Source organism: Camellia sinensis, chromosome 11 (assembly GCF_055761805.1).
Source record: "Camellia sinensis isolate YWXY chromosome 11, ASM5576180v1, whole genome shotgun sequence".
Lineage (NCBI taxonomy): Eukaryota > Viridiplantae > Streptophyta > Magnoliopsida > Ericales > Theaceae > Camellia > Camellia sinensis.
The window spans coordinates 75,272,332-75,295,786 of record NC_138971.1 but is presented as its reverse complement, the minus strand read 5'-3'; the positions used below and the strand labels follow the sequence as shown (position 1 = coordinate 75,295,786).

Here is a 23,455-nt window from a genome sequence, read left to right as displayed (position 1 = left end):
TCTAGGCCAAGGCAACAGGGTGTGGTTCGAAAACCAAGCCAAACGGAGAACGTTAAGCGGTCCCCAGACAAGGCGCGCGACCGAAGGCTCCGAAAATCGAAAACTAATCTCCAAGCAGGAAAAGTGGTCTACGACCACAAAGGATGGTCTACAAGACCTCTCCCTCCCTCTAGGGAAGAGAAAACAAGGTTCGGTTGACAAACCGAGCCAAAGCACAAAGAGTTCAGAGGCCCGGAGGCAAGGCTCTCAGCCAAAACTCTGGAAACTCGAAACGAGCACAACATGCACTATCACCGAGCGCTCAATCTATGACATCTGAGTCTTAAAGTCGGTCAAAAATGGGGTGTCTACAACATCATTCTTAACCTCTTTACACATTTGTTATTCACTATGCTATGGCTCACAGTTTATATATATATGTAGGTGACCAAGCACTGGACCAAAGCTAAAGGCACCGACCCAAGCTTTTGTTTTGTCAAGCCACTCCTTTTTGTTCTTTGCTAATGTAATGGACGTCTAAGACTATCAATTGTACAGTTTTCTTTTTGATGTTGGGAATATGTCCCTATTATGTATTTGCACTTTTCTTTTAAGTGATATATGATTATGGCCATGTGCATGAAAGTTTTTCCGTTCAGATCTTCACAGCTCATTGGACGATGTATATTACTATTGATTGGTTTTCGCTAGCCCTTTTGTATTGTATTATTGTTAAACAGGCCTTTGGTAATCACGGATTACTGGCCAGTTACGATGCTCAACCCATAGCGGCGAGTTTGGGTCGTGACAGAATGGTATCAGAGCACGAGTTATACTGCACACACGGGTCCAAATGAGCTACAGGGTGTCCTAGAAAAGTAATAGGGCATTTCATGAGCATACATAAGTATGTACAGACATGATGTGTGCATATGAATTGACATACATGAACATGAAACCATCTTTCCTATGTTTATTATTACCATGTTTTCTATAGTGAAATGGAGAATGCAAAAAATACAGATGAACCAGAATCGTCCGAAACAAGAATTGCTAGGTTGGAGAGAATGGTTGAATTATTGATTGAGACTTTAAGACAGCAACAAAACCAACAGCCCCCACCTCCTTCTCCACAACTGGTACAACCAGAATTAAATGCCAATGATGATGTGATTGCCTTGATACAAAAGTTTAACAAAATGAAGCCACTGACATTTCATGGAGGTCTTGAGCCACTGAAGGCCGACGCATGGGTCCTAGAAACTGAAAAACTGTTTGAAGTGTTTCCATGTGCAGAGGCACATAAAGTGTTATTGGCTACTTTTACCCTACAAGAAGAGGCTAGACGATGGTGGATGCTTATTCGTGATACAAATAATGCTATGACTTGGGCACAGTTTAAAGAAGCTTTCTACGAAAAGTATTTCTCCCAGTGTGTCCAAGACCGTATGGTGACTGAATTTGAACAACTACAGCAGGGCAGCATGTCAATAGCTGAATATGAGTCTAAGTTCACCGAGCTCACCTGGTACGCACCACACATGGTGGATACCGACTACAAAAACGCTAGGAAGTTTGAGGGTGGACTTAATATGGAAATCCTGGATTGAATTGATGTCTTGAAATTACTTAAGTATGTGGATGTCCTTGACCAAGCCATTATAGCCGAGGCAAATATGGCAGCATTGAAACAGTCTAAGACACCGGCGACCGAATGGCGGGGTAAGAGACAAAGTTTTAACTTTAAAAAGGGCCGGAACAGTTCATCGAACAAAAAGCAAAACACAGGGTCAACAACCAGTTCTAGCCAAGGCAATAACTCTATACCGCCTTGTTCAGAATGCGGCAAAAGACATAAAGGGGTTTGTTATAGAATCTCTGGGGCATGTTACAAATGTGGCAAGGTGGGCCATATAGTTAAAGACTGTACTCTCGCTTCTCAGAATTTCAGTAAACTCGTAGCAAGTGCTGCAGCATCAACTGTTACACCAAAACCCAATTCCAAAGCCACCGGGAAAGAACCTTTGAGGCAAGGCCGAGTGTTCGTACTTGTACCAGGAGATGTGCAAAATACCGAGACAGTTGTGTCAGGTATACTTTTAATTTGTGCTCAAAGTGCTTATATTCTGATTGATTCAGGGTCTACACATTCGTTTGTCTTGCATGCTTTTTCACGAAAATTAAATAGACCACTGGAACCCATGAACTATTGGTTAGTTGTATCTTCACCCGGGGGATCTATGACTTGTGCTTATGTGTATCCTGCATATGAGATTGTTATTGAGGATGTACTTTGATATGTTGATTTGCTACCTTTGAATCTTGATCATTTTGATGTAATTTTGAGAATGGATTGGTTAACAAAATATCATGCCTCCATTGGCTGTGTAACGAAGCAAGTTATTTTTCGTCCACCTGGATTGCCTGAATTTGTGTTTAACGGAGTTGGTGTTGTACCTCCCCTATACTTGATTTCATCTATGAAAGCATTTAAATTGATTAAAAAGGGGTGTAAAGGGTATTTATGTTGTATATTGATTGTGCCTGCTAATGTTAAAGCTAATGTGGACAGTATTCCAATAGTCAGAGAATTCCCAGATGCCTTTCCAGATGATTTTCTAGGGGATCTGATTAATAGGGAGATTGAGTTCGCCATTGAGGTGTTGTCGGGTACACAGCCAATTTCCAAAGCTCCGAGAATGGCACCTACTGAGTTGAAAGAATTGAAAATTCGGTTGCAGGAGCTATTGGACAAGAAGTTTATTAGGCCTAGTACATCACCGTGGGGCGCTCCAATTTTATTTGTGAAAAAGAAGGATGGTTCATTAAGGCTTTGTATTGACTACCGTGAACTAAACAAGGTGATAGTGAAAAACAAGTACCCGTTGCCTCCCATTGATGACTTATTTGATCAACTGCAAGGTGCTCAAGTCTTTTCCAAAATTGACCTTAGATCTGAATACCACCAATTGAAAGTCAAAGCTGAAGACATTGAAAAGACTGTTTTCTGAACGAGGTACGGACATTATGAATTTCTTGTTATGCCTTTTGGAGTTACTAATGCACCTGCTCCATTTATGGACCTTATGAACAGAATTTTCAAACCGTTCCTCGATGAATTTGTGGTTGTTTTTATTGATGATATCTTGATTTATTCCAAGAGTAAGGAGGAATATGAACATCATCTGAGAATTGCTTTACAGACCTTGAGAGAACATAAACTATATGCAAAACTAACAAAGTGTGAATTTTGGCTTGATAGTGTTATGTTTTTGGGGCATGTGATTAGTAAAGATGGCATTTCAGTTGATTCACAAAAGATTGAAGCAGTGGTAAATTGGCCTAGATCGACTAATGTTACTGAAGTTCGGAGTTTCTTGGGTTTACCCAGGTATTACAGAAGATTTGTGAAAAATTTCTCCAAAATTGCTTTGCCGTTGACTTAGCTAACACAGAAAGGGGTACCATTTGACTGGACGGACCACAGAGAATCAGCTTTTCAAGAATTGAAGACTCGACTTGTGACTGCACTTATTCTGTCACACCCCAAACCCGCCCCTAAAAGTTTGGGCATGACCTCTTTAGAGACGGACATGTAACCTGGTAATTTAACATACGGGGCCTTATCGGAAGCACAAAAATAAATAGATAAATAATAATGAACAATTAAACTCCATTGAGCTACTCCTACATGCCAGGATCTCATTCATCACATGCATTATACCGGATAAATAAAGTCTCAACTATATCCCAGAGTATGTACATACGCATTTACAGTTCCAGCCCTAAAGTCGGGCGTATACAAAAACAAACATGAAAGGTATATACAACCACTTTAGATGGACACTCATAAGCAAACCAACATCTTGACAACTTAAGAAATTAAATGACTTAAACAGTGCCTGGACATATGGGGGTTGACAAAAAGAAAGCAACGTCTTGGCTAGGACTGACCGCCTGATTGGTGACCTACAGAAACAGACATAACAGAGGGTGAGCCGGGCTCAGTGAATAGTATGATACATAAATGCACAATTTAAACATAGTACATAACAATGCATAAATAAATGCGAAGTTCATGTAGTTAATCTGTTCCTGTTTTCATTTCATATGGCCTTAGGCCCAATCCTGCAACATAAACACAATGGCTATAAAGCCTTTGAAACATGGTGGCACGAGGCCCTTGAAACGTGTGGCACGAGGCCCTTGTAACTTGTGGCACGAGGCCCTTGTAACTTGTTGGCATTGAAGCCCTTGAAAGTGGCATAAACCCTTGAAAATGGCATGAAGCCCTTGTAAACATATTGGCATTAAAGCCCTTGAAAATGGCATAAAGCCCTTGTAAACATATTGGCATTAAAGCCCTTGAAAATACCATAAAGCCCTTGTAAACATATTGGCATTAAAACCCTTGAAAATGGCATAAAGCCCTTGTAAACATATTGGCATTAAAACCCTTGAAAATGGCATAAAGCCCTTGTAAACATATTGGCATTTAAGCCCTTGTAACATATACTTGAAACATACCTGAAACACATACTTAAATTTATAACATACGTGAACTTGTAACATGCTTATACTTGTAATATACTTGAACTTGTAACATACATACACTTGTAACTTATTTATTTAAACCACGGTATTAGTACCCCTCGGGTAAGGGCCATGTACTAAGGATATCATGAATTAATTAATTCAAACGTAACATATCATAACTAGAGCATTTCTTGATTATTTAGACTTGTTGGCCTTTAACTCTTACATGTATTGGCATTAAACTTGTTGGCATTTAGCCCAACATTATCATAGCAAACTTATTTCAGAGTCTTACAGAATTCCAGAATCATAGGAGGGTTGTTTCATTCTTTCTCTTACTTATGTACCTTCCTTGAATCATTTACATAAACATATAACATTTATCTTCCTTGAACCATTTACATACATATAACATTTATCTTCCTTGAATCATTTACATACATATAACATTTATCTTCCTTGAATCATTTACATACATATAACATTTATCTTCCTTGAATCATTTATATACATATAACATTTATCTTCCTTGAATCGTTTACATACATAAGTAACAAAATTAATAGAATACTAATGGCAAGCATTAGCGGTGGTAAAGCGTACTACTACTCACAGTGTTTAGATGCTAGGTCCGTCCCTGCAGATAACCCTACACAATTCAATTCAACAACATTTAACACAATTCAACATAACCCCACATAATTATTACTAGCCAAGATAATCCACACTATTTAACATTATTTAACTCAATACTACCAATTATAATTCCATATAATTCAAATTAATTTGCTAAGACTCAATTCAATATTCCGTAGCCAAGTTTACATCATCCACATCGTCACCAAATCCTTCCCCCCCTAATCTCCTTTCTCATTAAGACATGATTCACCGTGCTCACAACAAAGTTCATTCGCAATTTTAAACATAATTTCCAAGTATCACCAAATTCCAATTAAATTTGTATATACATGATTCAATACCTCAATTTCATTATTCTACTTTCGATTTGGGTTAAATCTTTAGTTATCATCTTTAATCAACCTAGGGTTTCAAGAAAATATGGAGATTTCAAGAAATAATCAAACTTATTAACCCAACACTTTTTATTCCAACTTTTCCATTGATTATACACCTAGGACTCATAATTCACCATTTTAACCCATTAATTAACTCCCAACATCTTCAAATGAAGAGTATTCAAACCCTTACCTCAATAATCAAGCAAAGAAGTGAGATTGAGAAGAAGCCTTCACAAATCCAAGTTCTAATCGGGTAAAATCATCGATCCTCCCTTGTTCTCTATCCTTGATGCCAAAAACCATGGTGGATCGTGAGCAAAGTAAAGGGATTCAAGGATTTGGGGCTAGGGTTTCGGACTTAGGCAAAGAGGAAGGAAGAGGGAAGAAGAAAAATATGAGAAATGATTCAAAATCCCGTTTTTAAAGCTGCTGTCCCGAAAAACCTGCTATTCCCGCTCGAGCGTCCCAATTCCCGCTCGAGCGGGCCTGCTCCCAGCACAGATTTCAAAACTTCAAACAGGTATAAATCCCCCATCCGGACTCCGTTTTAGGTCGTTCTTGTGCCCAAATTGAAGCCCCGAAAATAAGCTTTCCAATGGTTCTAACCTCACATCCAAATTCCAAGTGTGGAACAAGAAAAGGGCAAAAGAGTGACGGTTGGTCGTAAACGAATTATTCAAATTAAAGTTTTTGATCCAATCTTACTTTACCATCATATTATCATCTCAATCAATACTCCAAAATAAGATAAGGATGTTCTAAATACACTAATAAAAATGTCCAAAAACAAACCTACGTGCCTCAGAAATTTAAACTTAACCAGGAGACCCGCTCGAGCGCCCAACCTTGCGCTCGAGCGCGCAGACCAACAAGGTAGTCCGCTCGAGCGTCTAATCCCTCGCTCGAGCGGGAAATCACAACTCGCAGAATCTCAGGCCGCCTGCAAAATTTGCTGGGAACCCCAAAATTACGCTTGAGCGCCAACTATTCTGCTCGAGCGGAGGGAAAATTCTCAGGTTATTTGGTAAAGGTCACCAATCTAGTTTCAAAGGCATAATCCAACGGATAATTCTTCAATTCCAATGGCAAGCACATTAACCCCTAATTAAATAAGGATAACTTTCTATAAACACTTTGGGGGCATTACAGATTCTCACCTTACCCTCAGGTACAGATGGATTTACTATTTTTAGTGATGCTTCTTATAAGGGTTTGGGATGTGTGTTAATGCAGAATGGTAAAGTTATTGCATATGCTTCCCAACAACTGAGGCCACATGAAAAGAATTATCCAACTCATGACTTGGAACTTGCCGCAGTAGTATTTGCACTGAAAATTTGGCGCCACTACTTATATGGGGCAACATGTGAGGTGTACACAGATCACAAGAGTTTAAAATATTTCTTTACACAGAAAGAGTTGAATATGAGACTGAGGAGATGGCTAGAATTAATAAAAGACTATGACTTACAAATCTTGTATCATCCGGGGAAAGCTAACACGGTTGCTGATGCACTCAGTAGGAAATCAATTGGGAATTTGGCATGCTTACTTACCGGGCAAAGAGAATTGCTACATGATCTTGAGAAATTTGAGGTTGAAATTGTTGTGCGAGAACAAGGTGAGACATTGGCTGCTATTTCTGCCCAGCCGGCACTTATTGAGGAAATTAAGAGAAACAACAACAAGATGACTTTTTGAAGAAGATTATTGATGAACGGGAATCTAAACCGAGGCCGGGATTTGTTTTTGAACATAATGTGCTGAAATTTCAGGGTAGATTGTGCGTACCAAATGATGTTAAGGTAAACAAGCGAGTTTTGCAAGAAGCTCACAGTTCAAAACTTTCTATTCATCCGAGGAATACAAAAATGTACCAAGATCTGAAGCTAAATTTCTGGTGGCCGAGAATGAAGAAGAAATTGCTGAATTTGTGTCAAAATGCTTACAATGCCAACAAGTCAAAGCCGAACATCAACGACCTGCGGGTTTGCTTCAACCCTTGCCAATACCGAAGTGGAAGTGGGAGCATATCACTATGGATTTGATTGTTGGATTGCCTTACTCCAGTAGAGGTATGGATTCAATTTGGGTTATTGTTGATCGATTGACTAAGTCTGCTCATTTCTTACCTGTCAAAACAATTTATAATGCGGATAAGTTGGCTACAATTTATATTAATGAGATTGTTAGATTACATGGAGTGCTTGTGTCCATTGTTTCTGATAGGGACTCAAAGTTCACATCAAGATTTTGGCAGAGTCTGCAAATGGCATTGGGTACCGAATTGAGATTGAGTAGTGCATACCATCCTCAGACAGATGGCCAATCAGAAAGAACAATCCAAACTCTGGAGGACTTACTACATATGTGTGTACTTGATTTCCAAGGGAATTGGGAAAGTCATTTGCCTTTAGCTGAATTTGCCAACAACAACAGTTTTCATTCGAGTATTGGTATGGCGCCTTTCGAGGCTTTATATGGCAGAAAATGTCAGTCTCCTATTTGTTGGGCAGAAGTTGGAGACGGGCCTTTACTTGGGCCTGAAATTGTGCATGAAACCACAGAAAAAGTGAAATTAATTCAACAAAGATTGAAAACTGCACAGAGTCAACAGAAAAGCTATGCAGATGTACGAAGACGAGACAAGGAATATGAAGTGGGCGATCATGTTTTTATTAAAGTAACACTAATGAAAGGACAGACTCGCTTTGGAACCAAAGGTAAGCTAGCACCGAGGTATGTTGGGCCGTCAGAAATTATTGAAAAGATCAATCCAGTGACGTGTCAAGTAGCACTCCCTCCCGAAATGGAACACATGCATGATGTTTTTCATGTCTCGATGTTGCGGGACTATCTACGGGATCCTTTTCATGTTATTGAACCTACCCATGTGGTGTTGAGTGATGACTACACTTATGAAGAACAACCTATTCAGATTGTAAATCAACGAATCAGGAAGGTAAGAAATAAAGAAATCTCGTTAGTGAAAATGGATTGGCAAAACCATGGTGGCGTTTACACGACTTGGGAAAGGGAAGACGACATGATGAAAAGATATCCTGAGATATTTCCTCTGAATCCGGTGTTCTTCCAAAATGAAGGTAATTTGAGTTTGGAGGACCAAACTCTTTTAAAAGAAGGAAGACCGTGACAACCCCGATTCATGGTTAACGCTAATTCATGATTAAGAATACTAAGTAAATGATTAAGATGAAATCCTAGATTAATTATGTGAGTGTGTTACTTTAAATGCATTCTTATCTGTTAGATATGGAAAGATCTGTTCATGTTTTGATTTTAATTTGCAAATTGAAAGCCTTATCAGCAACCAATTCAGAAATTGACTTGTATTATATGCTAATTAGGAATTACAGAAATTTGTGGTAGGTTTAATTGAAGTTCAATTTAGAGTAATTAAATTAGAAAATGCTAATTAATTTAGCTTAAGTTATTTACATGTTTGCCATTAAGTGGGTTTTTACAAGACCATTTCTTTTTTTCACCTTATACATGTTTGACACCATCCATTTTCCACCTTCTTGCACAAAAACGTGAGAGAGAGAGAGAGAGAGAGAGAGTAGGAAGGAAATTGAACTCAACTAGGCAATTGCTTGAAATTTAGAGGAAATTGAAGAGGACTTGGAAGATTAGGCTTCCACACTTGGGAATTCAAGACTTAAGGTAGGAATTTGCCCTTTTAATTGTGAATTAAAGTTTTTTAATGCATGGGTTCATGGAAATTAGAGGCTAAAATCAAGAAATAGCCTAAAGAGTAGATTTGAGAATCAATTCATGCATGCATGTCCATATCATGGAGTTTTGAAGTTGTGTTCATGAGATTTTCTCATGCATGTCCTAGATTGAGCTTAATTATAGGAGATCATCATGTTTTCTATCAATTTGCCAAGTTTGATTATGTTTCGAAGTAATGAAGTTCAAGAGAATTCTTGCATGTTATGTTCTTGCAATGTTCATAAAGTTTAAGTTGGGTTTTTGCACAATTGGCATACTTTAGGGCTTGGATTTTGATGATTTGATTTTTTAAACCATGATATTTATAACTTTCTAAGTGTTTTCCAGAATTTTGGCCCAAAAGGATGTGTTTGGAGGTGTTAAACCCATGGTTTGAACTTTGGGAGCAAATCTGGAAAACCCAGAATTTTGCTTCCACACTCGAGCGAAGCATTGCACGCTCGAGCGACCACCTTCATTTTCATACTTTCGCTCGAGCGACAAAAGGTTAGCTCGAGCATAAATTGCATGCTCTTAGGTGTTGGTGCGTCTAGAAGCACGCTTGAGCGATGGGAGTTGCGCTCGAGCGAAGAATTGTGTCTTACGCTTGAGCGAGCGTCGGGCGAAGATTTCATGCAACTAGAACTTTTCACATTTTTTGCAGACCGCTCGAGCGAAGGAGTCTACGCTCGAGTGACCACTCACATTCGGTATGCTTGCTTGAGCGAAGGAAGCTACGCTTGAGCGAGACCCCTGTTTCCAGCAAATTTTGAATAGCATTGGCAAGTGCATTTTTGCATCCTCATTTCATCCTAGGAATTCCTGGGCCATGTTTAAGACATCATAATGAGGTTAATGAATTAAAACCACACCAACACAAGTAGACAGAACAAGTTACCAATTCCCGATGTGTAATCTAGTATACGTTCGTTCTGTAACTGTGTAGGGTACGCGCCTCAAGGAAGCTGAATAGCCTGTTTACAGCCCCGTTATCTGTGAGTAATAATGTTGTAAAGATATGTTCAAAGTGTATTATCTTCTGAATGATAGATTATATTGTTTCTGAACGACTACTTTTATCGATCGAATGATGATCCTCTTTTGAATTGTATTCCTGGCATCCGCAGCATATTGTTATTGTTATTGTTATTGACATCGCTATTGTTATAGAGATCTCTGTCAGTTCCAAATCTTGGAACTATTGTTATTGTATGATGGCCATCAATTGATTGTTCGGTCTTTAAGACCTAGTGTATTGTTGCTATTGGATGTACCACGTATGACCTAAAAGAATATGATGGATCACATTGATTGAATCGAATGATTGGTTGACAAAAGATATTGATCGAAAACGTTCTAATACTAATTGATCGTTTTAAAGCTTGAAGGACATCATTCTTAACCGCTTTACACATTTGTTATTCACTGGGCTATGGCTCACAGTTTATATATCTATATAGGTGGCCAAGCACCGGACCAAAGCTAAAGGCGCCGGCCCAAGCTTTTGTTTTGTCAAGTCAGCCTTTGTGCCTCACATCGAGGTCCGAACCTGCACAAGTTAAGGCTGTTTTTGGGGTGATTCAAATTTATCCTTTTTGGTCTTTGCTAATGTAATGGACGTCTAAGACTATCAATTGTACAGTTTTCTTTTTGATGCTGGGAATATGTCCCTATTATATATTTGCACTTTTCTTTTAAGTGACATATGATTATGGCCATGTGCATGAAAGTTTTTCCGTTCAGATCTTCACAGCTCATTGGACGATGTATATTACTATTGATTGGCTTCCGCCAGCCCCTTTGTATTGTATTATTGTTAAACAGGCCTTTGGTAATCACGAATTACTTGCCGGTTACGATGCTAAACCCATAGGGGCGGGTTTGGGTCGTGACAAATATTTACTATGTGTATCATCACCGTTAGGGAGATCTATGCTATGTTCAACTGTTTACCCTGCGTGTGAAATCTTGCTTGAGAAGGCCACATTATATGTTGATTTGTTGCCCTTAGATATGACTCATTTTGACATTATCTTGGGTATGAACAGGTTATCTAAATATTATGCAACCATTGATTTTACATCTAAACATATGATATTCCGACTTTCAGGACAGAATGAAATTTATCTTAAGGGGAGAGGTGTAGTTCCCCCACCATACTTAGTTTCATAAAAGCACGTAAATTGATTAACAATGGTAGTCAAGGGTATTTTTGATATTCCAATTGTGAAAGACTTTTCTGATGTGTTTCTGGCAGAGTTGCCAGGACAATTAGTTGATAGATAAATTGAATTTGTGATTGATGTGATGCTTATTACTCAACCCATATCCAAAACTCGGTATCGAATGTCAACTATTGAAATGAAAGAACTAAAAGTGCAGTTGCAAGCATTACTTGATAAAGGGTTCATTTGACCAAGCATATCACCGTTGGTTGCACCTGTGTTGTTTGTGAAGAAGAAAGATGGGACACTTCATTTGTGTATTGATTATCGACAACTAAACAAGGTAATTATTAAATATAAATATCCTTTGCCTCGATTGATGATTTGCTTGATCAGTTACAGGGGGCTCAGGTATTTTCAAAGATTGACTTGAGATTGGGGATGCCACAAATTGAAAGTTAAGGCTAAAGACATAGAAAACTATCTTCCGAACCATATATGGACACTATGAATTTTCAGTTATGCCATTCGGAGTTACCAATGCACATGCAGCTTTTATGGATTTGATGAACCGAATCTTTAAACCATTTACGGATGAGTTTGCTGTAGTTTTTATTGATAACATTTTGATTTATTCAAAGAATGGGAAGAACATGAACAACACCTTAGAATAATTCTAACAAACCTTAGAATAATTCTTCAAACACTAAGGGTAAACAACTACTTGAGAAACAATTGCTTGAATTAGGTTACATTTTTGGGCATGTTATTAATAGAGAAGGGATATCTGTTGATCCACAAAAAATTGAGGCAATTGTTAACTGGCCTACTCCGACTAATGTAACAAAAATCGTAGTTTTATGGGTTTGGCAGGTTACTACCGGAGATTTGTTAGAGACTTCTCTAAAATTGATGTGCCATTGACACAATTGACCTAAAAGGGAGAACCATTTGTGTGGACTGATCAGAGGGAATCTGCATTTCAAGAACTGAAGACGAGGTTAACTACAGCTCCAATTCTTACCTTACCATTCGGTACTAAAGGGTTTGTAATTTTTAGTGATGCATCTCATAGAAATTTGTGTTGTGTTTTAATGTAGAATGGCAAAGTAATTGCTTATGCATCCCGACAACTAAAACCACATGAAAAGAACTATCCAACACATGATTTAGAACTTGCTGCCGTTATATTTGCATTGAAAATTTGCTACCACTATTTGTATGGGGCTAATGTGAAGTGTATATAGACCATAGAAGTTTGAAGTATTTCTTAACACAGAAAGAACTAAATATGCGACAAAGGTTTTGGCTTGAACTGATTAAAGATTTTGACCTGTAGATTCACTACCATCCGGGTAAAGATAATACCATAGTTGATGCATTGAGCAGAAAGAGTACGGGACCCTCGACTTGTCTGTTTACTGATTGAAAAGAGCTTTTGCAAGATCTAGAAAGACTTGAGATAGAAGTTGTGTATTATGGGCAGGACAGTATTTCGGCCACAGTGTTCACACAGCCAGCCGTTATTAAGGAAATTAAACAAAAACAAAGGAAAGATCAGTTCCTGAAGAAAGTGTGCGATGATTTTGAAACTAAGCCTAAACTGAGATTCTTCATCAAAGAACAACTATTGAAATTCCAAGGAAGACTTTGTATTCCTAATGATATAGAATTGAAAAGAATAATTTTAGAAGAGGCTCACCAGTCAATGTTTGCTATGCATCTGGAGAATACCAAATGTACCAAGAATTGAAACAAGTGTACTAGTGGCCAAACATGAAAAAAGAAATTGCCGACTATAATTCCCTCCAATGGCAACAAGTGAAAGCTGAACATTAGAAACCAACAGGTTTGTTTCAGTCTCTTCTTATTCCCGAATGGAAGTGGGAACCTATAACCATGAACTTAATTGTCGGTCCACCTCGAACACCTAGAGGTAAGAGTGTTATTTGCGTTATTGTTGATAGATTAACGAAATCTACTTAGAGATCTCTGGTGTTGACCTAGGTGATGCCTTCGCTTGACTTATATGGTCCCTTTATTAGACCTATATGGTCCATTTGTTATGCCTTCGAGCCCTTCGTCACACATTTGGATGTACCACATATAAATATGATTTGTGAACTTTGATACAACAAGTGCTCACTTATGTTTTGCTTTGAATTCTTGTGATATGATTTTGTACAATGATAGAAATCATTCATTTAACCTCTTTATACTAGTATTACTCAGTGGGCTTTAGCTCTCCCCCGTCCCTTGTATATATATATATATATATATGTTTGTGTAGGTCAGCAAATGGAGTGTCAAGTGTAAAGCAACCTCATGAGTCCACCATTCAGTCAAGCCATTTTGGAAGTGCCTCCGTGATGGGGCGATCTTGGACTCATTGGAGGCAAGTTATGTCAACCACGTGGATCAAGTTACTTCGTTTTGTTTTCTTTTATTTTTGGAACTTGTTGTGTATGGATAATTTTGTACAAGTGTGCTAAGATGTTTTGACGTTCTATGTGTCTATATCTATGAGAAGGTTGAAGTTTAAATTTAATACGGACTTTCATGTATGCACTGCTCGATGTACATGTTTATATTTGTATATTGCTTCTGCAACGTCCCAATATCATCATTATTATCAGTTTGTCTTTGAGGCCGAAAGTAATCTTGGATTACTATCCGGTCATGGCCTAAGCCTCTTGGGGTGGGTTCGAGTCGTGACAAGGGGAGTTAGGAAACCTGCTTACTGTTGGTAGCGTTTACTTACAACAACAATTTTCATTATAGCGTCGATATGGCACCGTATAAAGCCTTGTACGGTAGGAAATGTAGATCTCCAATCTGTTGGATAGAAGTTGGAGATAGAGTTTTGCTTGGTCCCGAGATTGTGCAAACGACCACCAAAAAGATTAAAGTCATTCAACAAAGGCTTAAAACTGCACAAAGTCAACAAAAGAGTTATGTAGATCATAGAAGAAGGGCTCTTGAGTATGAAGCCAGTGATCATATGTTCATTCGTGTGATTCCAATGAGTGGCTTGTCAAGATTCAGTAATAAGGGCAAGTTGTCACCCTGATATATTGGGCCATTTCAGATTTTGGAAAGGCTAGGTCCAGTTGCATTTGGAATTGCTCTACTGCTAGGGATGGGACTAGTGCATAATGTGTTCCACGTATCGATGTTGAGGGGTTACCTCCGAGATTCGTTCCATGTTATTGATTATCATCGGATAGCTCTCGACGATAATATGGAATATGAAGAAAGGCCAATACAAATCATCGATCGACAAGTGAAACAACTGAGAACTAAAGTGGTTTCCATGGTTAAGATAGAATGGAAGAAACATTATGGTACGGAAGCAACTTGGGAGAAAGAAGATGAAATGGGGCAAAAGTATCCGGAGTTATTTTTGACATAAGGTAACGCAAGTTTGGAGGACCAAACTTCTTGAAGGGGAAAGACTGTGACAACCCCGTTACATATTATGCTTTTAATCATTGATTTTGAATGTTATTCAAGTGCTTAGTGAGAATTTGAATGCTAATTATGTGCTTAATATAATTTTTGAATTTATATCTGTTAGCCGTAGGAAAATTTGTTATGATTTCTATTATAATCTGAAAAGGTCTTACTGGTGTCAAAAATCAAAATTGATTAGTTTAATATGAATGGCATAATTTTTAGAGTCTAATAAGAAGTTTAATTAAAATTTTGATTTGAATTAAATTAATTAGATTAAATCAATCTAATTAAGCCTCAGATTAATTAATCTAAGCTTTAATTACTTAGCTTAATCCTTAGTTAGTTAATTAAGTTAATCTAGTCTATAAATATGAAGGAAGTGTTGATTTAGCTCATTATTCACTCAACAATTCTAAAATTTCATCTTAGAGAGAGAAAGAGCAAGTTCGAGAGAGAGAAACAAGAAAACTTGGAACATTGGTTAGGAGATTGTGGAATTGTGAAGGAGAGCTCAAAAATTGGCTAGAGAAAGCTTGATTCAAGAGCTTAGGTGAGCTTTTGAACCTTAATTCATGAGTTTAAGTTAACAAATGTGTATTCAAGAATTTATAAGATTAATCACAAGAGAATGGTCTAAAAATGAAGAATTTGGGGCTAGATCATATATGCATGAATAATTTTGTTGACTTTAATCATTTTGAGCATAATATTGTTATCCATGTTTGAATTGAGGATCATATCATACATTCACTCAAGAATTAAGTTGTTTTGAAGCTAATCTCTATGTTTTGTAAGCTTTGGAAAGGAATTTGGAGTTAGATGTTACATGCATAATCATTTGAGTTTGAATTCATGAAGTTTGACCTTGAGTTTTGAGAGTTGGTTTTGTATCCATGTTTATAGAAGAGTTTTTAAGTGTTTGGGAGGTTGTGTATAAGCCATGCAAGCTTTTGATTTGAAAATACATGTTTTGAAGTTCAACTATGTTCTGGAAAACTCAGAATTCGACCGCATCGCTTGAGCGACTGGAAAACCCAAAATTCGATCAAATCACTTGAGTGAACAAACTATCGCTCGAGCGCACATCTTTTACATCTAGTATTTTTGCAGACATTTGTAGTTGGCTCGAACAACTAAGTTACCGCTCAAGTGATCGCCTTTTTATTTTGCACCTTGGCTTGATCGATCGTCAAGCCTAGATTCGGACAGTCCAGTACTTTTGCAAACCATGTGGTTCGCTTGAGCGACTAATCTTGCGCTCGAGCGAAGTGTTCTATTTTAGCATGTTTTGAAAAGACATATTTCTGATCACTTATGTATTCTCATTCCTTTCTGAACATTATTAAGCATGAATTGAGCATCCTAAATGAATTAAAGTGTTAGAATGAAGTCTATGAGAATTGAATAAGTTAGAGAATGATTCAAATGAACAATGTGATTCAATGTGTATATGTTTATGAATTGTGTAGGATCATCCACATGGACATGTCAGCAACCGAATCACTGTGAGTAATATCTTAAAAAAGATATTTTATTATTTACTCTATTTTCTAAATGTCCTAATATGGTTAGTTTTTCCGAATCTATGATTTTACAAGTATGAATGAGTTTCCATCTACCTGATTAACATGATATCTGCAAATGTGTTTGATGAAATACAAATGTATATGATGAACCTAAGGTTGTTTTGTATATCTGAAATGGATCCAAGGTTATTCTGTAAATTTGACAAGATGGACCCAAAGTTGTTCTGAATATCTAATAAGTTTGAATATTTGTTATGTGTTGACCCAATGGTGCTTATACAACTATAATTGATTTGACCTGAGGTCATTGTACCCGTGGTCATTCCAACAAGTATGATCTATTCTGCTCTGTATCTCTGTATATGTTAGATCCAATGTCGTTCTGTCATGTATTGGACCTGAGCTGGTTCCGTTGTGATATGAAATTAATATGATGGGAATGATTTTACTTTTACATTAGATCTCATTCATATAACCTCTTTACTCTGATGTTATTCACTGGGCTTTCGCTTACTCTGTATTTATATGTATATGGGTGAGTAGCGGGATGTCTAGTCCCAGTGAACCTGTGAAGTTTACTGAGTTTCGTGGAGTCAGCCAAGGATTGCCTTACGAATGAGGCTTTTGTCTTTTGATTTCTTGTTCTCTTTTGTTGGTCATGTTTGACCATGTCTCTATATAAGTTTTTGTTTTGAATGTTAATGACATATGTATGATTTTGGACATGTGAAATCTCTTATATATGTATGGGTGACTTATTAATATATAAAAAGTTATTGTTTATGCCATTTGTGCACAACCAAATTGGATAATTCTATTTCCGCCTCTGACTCCATATAATTGAATATGATTTAATTACTATCTGGGATCGTATATAATCTCATGATTACTGGCCGATTATGATCTAAATCTCTGAGGATAGATTCGGATCATAACAGAGTCCAAATTTAAATCCATAAAAATAAAAAGAATAAGAGATGAATATAAAGAGAAGCATCGAGAGAAGTTTATTCCTAACAAAAATGGCCCCATGGTTCATTGGGATGATATTCCCACTTGTAAGAGATCTGCAACTGTGTCAGTCCATTTATGAGTAATGTATACAAAAAGGATTTGTTCTCCCCATTATTGAACCTGTAAAACTTAGTATAACGGAAATGACGTCTATCATAACAATTATATCTTGCAAACGACATATAATGAATTTTTGAATTCTTTATATGTTTAAAAGTTTCCAATGCCAGTTTGGAATTGAGTTTATAAAACAATTTTTGAATTTTTGAGTTTTATTTTTATTTTTAAATGTATAATTTAAATATATTTAAAAAATAAAATCTTTATAATTTTTTTTTTAAAAATTCAATAAACATAAAAAAAATACAAAAATGTACAACAAAAATATGTATTTAGTGAAATTTTTTAAAAAATTTCACAAATTTTCTAGTTTTTCAGTGTATATTGAGATTAAGTGGACAAAAAAAAATGATTAATTTATTTAAAAACAATTCACTAAAAATCAAAAAATATGAATTAAAAACTCTTAAATTATTTTTGAAAACTGTAAAATCAAAATATTTAATGTTTTTCGAAATAATTGTTAAGGTACGATAATGAAATCGAATTTTTCTCTCTCATATATAAGAAAATAGTGTAATTTTTTTTTTTATTTTTAAGTATGTGTAGCATACTAGCATTATTGAATTATTTAGAGGTGAATTGAAGACTTAACTCCTTTACACCAACGACTCACATTCAAGTCCAGAAGATATCAACATCAAGACACGAGGTTAAGTCCAAAATTTTATTTTATTTTTTTGAAATTTTTTAATTTTTAATCATGTGGGATTGTTGAAGATGTTTCAAACTTAATTGTTCCTTGTGTTCCTTGTCATGCATTGATTTCTTATCAATTCCTTTGAGACTTTATATTCTAACATTTCCTTACAATTGTTACCAATTGATACACATACATATACCATGTGTCAAATTTGGCACAAGGTCTAGTTATAGTGAAATATGTCAGGTCAACAAAGTTGCCATGAAACATTGTACATCTCTCAACGAAATTTTCAAAAATAAAAAAAAATTAAGAAATACCACAATTAACTCTACAAAAAAAAAAAAAAGCACAAAAAAATATAAATTTTATGACTTCGAATGGACCATGAAAAAAAGAAAAAGAAAATATAGGAAACAAATTTTCTTTTCTTTGTTTTTTTGTTTTTGTTTGTTTGTTTGTTTTTTTTTTTTTTTTTTTTTTTTGTGTGTGTGGCAGTGTTGGAAGAGTAATGGTTGAAAAATAGTGGTTGAAAGAATGATAATTAATCTAAGCAAAACTAGTTGAGCCAAAGAATAGCAACCTGATCATTGGAAAAACATTGTTAAATTATTCCTCAAAAAAAAAAAAAAAAAAAAAGAAAAAAGAAAAAAATTGTTAAATTATAAATTTTTTACATGATTCATTGCTAAATATAACTTTAGCTATTGAATTTAGCTAGTGACCATTGGAGAAACTCTAACACTAAAACTGATCCATGATAGCTAAGTTGATATGAATGTAGTTTTCTCTTTTTGTTTCACCTTCTTTTTTTTTCTCTCTTTTAAAGACTACTTGTCGCCTAGAAACATCATCTACATAAAATATAAAATTGTTGCCAAAAACAAAACAAAAAAGAAAAAAAAAGGAAAAATATAGTTAGTGCTCGTTTGGCTAAGATTTTGGGACTAAAAAATCACAAAAAGATAAAATAAGTTATATAAACCAATAAGACAAAATACCACTTTTTACCCATAATCATTACTTTTTTTCTTTTACAAAAGTCAAAAAAACCCCAAAACAAAAATCAAACGAGGTTAAAAAAGTCTCAGGCTTAAAAAGTTGGCTATATTAGCCAATGTGCCATTGCCAACCCCAGCCTTTGGAAAATTACACTACTAGCTCTATATTCATAAGTATTTGTAAAATATATCATTGGATTGTCTCTTAGTTTTTTCAAAATCTTTCTATTAATTTTATATTTCATTAATGTTTCACAATGTATAATGAGATGATTTCTAACTAATTCGTATGCTGCTTAGCATCAATAAGATTTACTTAATTTTATTTATAGAATAGATGTATGTCATTTCTTTTTATTTTTATTTCAAAAATAAAAAGTACACTTACATTTTATTTACTAGATATTGTCAACCAACAAAATAGCTTTACTAATATTTCACAACTTTAGAAAAGAATTAAAAAGAAAAAAAAGAGAAGAAACTTATTAGATTTATTTGTTTGTTTTTTTTTCTCATAAAGTTATTTTTTCACAAACCTCATGTGAGAAATTACTCTCTATCAGTAATGTACCATTTCTTTTTTCCTTTTTCTTTTTTCACACAATCACATTGGTCTCCCTAGACATAATTTCTCTTCTAGGAAAATGTTTAAAACCTATAAAAAATTTCTCACAATGTGACCTACAATGATGTGACATGATACATATAAACTTTTAGTTTGTCATTCCACAATTGTGTAGAGTCTATATCTCTTGTTACATCATTGTGGATTGAATTAATAATTCAAATTGTAAGTCTCTAATACTAGTATTCTGTTTCCGCCCATGGATATAGTGTCCATTCCTTGATTCTATGCTTCTAAAACTCACCGCTGACATTTAAACTTTGAAAATTTTCTTAGATACTTGTAAGATATCACGTGACATTATTCCCCCACATCACGCAAACTTATAGAATCTAAATAAAAAACAAATAAATAAAATAATGGCAGGATGCTAAGAAAAATGAAGTGTAGATTAAGTGTCCAAGAATGAAGTTTAGATTAAGGGTAGATTATTTAATTGCATCATTTAAGTGTCCATAATAACTTCAGCAGAGACAAGAGCTTGTTTTCATGCCATACTCTTACTACCACACCACTCATAATTAAAATTAAACTAGCAAACTTGTTGAACCCTCAATCCTTAATAAGCATGTCTCGAACAAAGATACAATTTGCAAATTCACTGGTGTGGCTGTCATCAAAGAAGAGATATTGACATCTGTTGTCACATGGTGTAGAGTTTGGGATGCAAGCTAGTTTCCCATTTACATAGCCTCTGCAACACGGATCTTTTACATCTGTAAACCCTACACAACACAACACACATGCAAGAGACGAAAATAGCTACTTTACGGCGAAATGATGTTAAAAAAAAGAAAAAGAAAAAGAAAAAAAATAATAATGACCAGAAATCAATTATTTGTCAATTGAAAAAATAATGAAAAGAAAAACAGTTACCATATTTTTCAGTGTCTGCCAATACATCTTGAAGAAGATCATGGCTGTTGGCCAGAGTGAGGGTAGCATCAGGATGATCATCCTGGATATTTTTTAGTGTCTTAGGAAGTTGCGAGTTGTATGGCATGATGTTTCGATTCATCCGCTCATCGCACTGCCCATTTCCTGTCGTGTTTATCACCGACGGCAAGCATCCCAGAGGACCTATGTTGTTCACCACTAGATTTCTGGCTCCAATGTTATATAGTGTCTTGCAATAATGAAAACATTAAAGGATGGTTACGTTAGACTCTAATCCAATCCATAGCCATGGAAGCTATCATCTTTCACACTTAAATTACAGTTGATCATCGATTAATAGCAATAATATCGTGTTAAAAATCAACAATCTGATTTGAATGCAATTAGTTAAAAGTTTACCTGCAAATAGCATTGAAACTGGATTAAGAGAGAATTTGCAAAATATTCAGGGTCGCTGTGGTTGTTAAAGTTTAAGAGGTAGTCATTGGCCCCCATGGAGATGAAAAATATGGAATTTGCAAGATACTCAGCGAGCTCTTGTGGATCTTCAATCATACATGGCAGATCTTCCTGGACAGTCCTGTTAAATGCCTCAATCTGTGTTTGCAAACTCCAGCAATCTTTCTGAGAAACCAAGAGGAATTAAACTAGGGAGAGGCTTCTCTCCGGTCCACAGTGGACTGGAGCATGCTGTTGGACCCGTGGGACTCACTATGGATCCCGTTTCGATTATCCGAACCGTTGAATATGTAGAATTCGTCGAGTACTTCATGTGTGCAAAATATCATATCGATCGGATATCGGTAGTCCTTTGATCGGAATATATTTTTGTCAATGGTAATATGATTTTAAAAATAAAATTATTAACAAAAATGTATTCCGATCAAGAGGCTACCTATATCTGATTAATGTATTTTTTGTACGTATGAAGTACTCGAAAAACTCTATGTAATGAACAATTCAGATTATCGAAACGAAACCGGTGGTGAACCTCACGAATCCTACAACACACTCCAATCCACTATGTGGATTGCAGAAGAACCTCTCCCATAAAGTAACGTTAACAATGGTTGGGTAAATTGTAAATATATACATATATTAAAAACAAAAAGTCCGAAAAAAAATACAGATTTAGAGGATTCACAAGAAGCAAGAAAAGTTGAAAATATTTCACCTCGGTTGGTTTGGTGTTGGGGGAGATACCACATCCAGCAGAAGCATAATTGATGCCGCCCATGGTGGTCTTCCTTTGTGCTTCCATCAAGCTCAAATACGGAGGGGGTAGTGAAAGATTATATAATATCGCTTCACGAATCACATCACAACACAGAAAATTGAATTTAAAACATTTACTACTTATAATGAGAATAAAACATAACAAAACCAAACCAAACCAAAGGGAGAGTACAGTTTACGGTAGTTAGTAATATAATACCAATGAAATCGGCAATAGTTTTTCCGTTGGTAAAACGGCCAGTGGGGGTGTTGTTGAAATCAATGCCATAAGGCAAAAAATTAGCCCTTGCGGCATTGTCGATGTAATTGTTGTTGCCGGCATCAACGGTCGAGTCCCCAAACACGTAGAGAGCAGCAACCGAGTTGGAAATCGGAATGGCTGAAAAGCACGATGAATCCAACTTAGAACTTTCATCAGAATTGGCAGAGAGAAAGAGAAAAAAGAGAAACACAGGGGTAAGTGCAGCCATGCCAATCTATGGTGGGGAAAAAGAGAAGAGAATGTGAAGAAAATGGAACAAGATGGGTCTGGTATTTATAGACTGCCAGATAGTCTATAAACCCAAAAACAGATATGGGAAATTGAATTTTAGAATATTATAAGAAATTACACTTTTTGCCAACTAAAATTTTTGAATTTTTTAGTTTTACTTTTATTTTTAAATGTATAATTTAAATATACTTAAAAAATAAAATCTTTATAAATTTTTTTTAAAAAGAATTCAATAAATATTAAAAAAAATACGAAAATGCATTAGGAAAAAAAAATGTATTTAGTGAAAATTTTTAAAAAATTTCAAAAATTTTCTACTTTTTCAGTATATATTGAGATTAAGTGGATAAAAAAATGATTAATTTATTTAAAAACAATTCACCAAAACTCAAAAAAATATGAATTAAAAACTCTTAAATTATTTTTGAAAACTGTAAAATCAAAATACTTAATGTTTTTCGAAATAATTGTTAAGGTAGGATAATGAAATCCTATTTTTCTCTCCCATATATAAGAAAATATATATATATTTTTTCTCTTTAAATTATGTGTAGCATACTAGCATTATTGAATTATTTAGAGGTGAACTCAAGACTTACACCAACGACTCACATTCAAGTCCAGAAAACATCAATCAACATCAAGACACGTGGTTAAGTCCAAAATTTTATTTTATTTTTTTGAAATTTTTTAATTTTTAATCATGTGGGATTGTTGAAGATGTTTAAAACTTAATTGTTCCTTGTGTTCCTCTGCCATGCATTGATTTCTTATCAATTCCTTTGAGACTTCATATTCTAACATTTCCTTACAATTGTTACAGAAGAAGCACAAAAAAAATATAAATTTTATGACTTCGAATGGGCCACGAAAAAAAATTAATAGAAAATATAAGAAACAAATTTTCTTTTCTTTGTTTTTTTTTTTTTTTGGCAGCGTTGGAAGCGTAATGGTTGAAAAATAGTGGTTGAAAGAATAATAATTAATCTGAGCAAAGCTAGTTGAGCCAA

The 23,455-nt window shown here is 35.5% G+C and overlaps 3 protein-coding genes across 3 annotated transcripts; 2 read left to right on the top strand and 1 right to left on the bottom strand.

Moving 5' to 3' along the window:
* The first annotated feature begins 980 nt into the window (after positions 1 to 980).
* LOC114261460 (uncharacterized) lies at positions 981 to 1,589 on the top strand. Its single transcript, XM_028201735.2, has one exon. The coding sequence runs from the start codon at positions 981 to 983 to the stop codon at positions 1,587 to 1,589; it is 609 nt and encodes a 202-aa protein (XP_028057536.2).
* Positions 1,590 to 14,222: 12,633 nt separating this feature from the next.
* LOC145802412 (uncharacterized) lies at positions 14,223 to 14,846 on the top strand. The gene is made up of 2 exons (XM_082895123.1): positions 14,223 to 14,478; positions 14,572 to 14,846. Exons 1-2 carry the CDS (start codon positions 14,223 to 14,225, stop codon positions 14,844 to 14,846), a joined length of 531 nt encoding a protein of 176 aa, XP_082751249.1.
* Positions 14,847 to 20,190: 5,344 nt separating this feature from the next.
* On the bottom strand, positions 20,191 to 22,465 carry LOC145802009 (GDSL esterase/lipase At1g71691-like). Its single transcript, XM_082894141.1, has 5 exons — positions 22,152 to 22,465; positions 21,891 to 22,021; positions 21,116 to 21,340; positions 20,696 to 20,945; positions 20,191 to 20,544 (listed from the first exon to the last, which is right to left on the bottom strand). Exons 1-5 carry the CDS (start codon positions 22,420 to 22,422, stop codon positions 20,372 to 20,374), a joined length of 1,050 nt encoding a protein of 349 aa, XP_082750267.1. The 5' UTR covers positions 22,423 to 22,465; the 3' UTR covers positions 20,191 to 20,371.
* Positions 22,466 to 23,455: the final 990 nt, after the last annotated feature.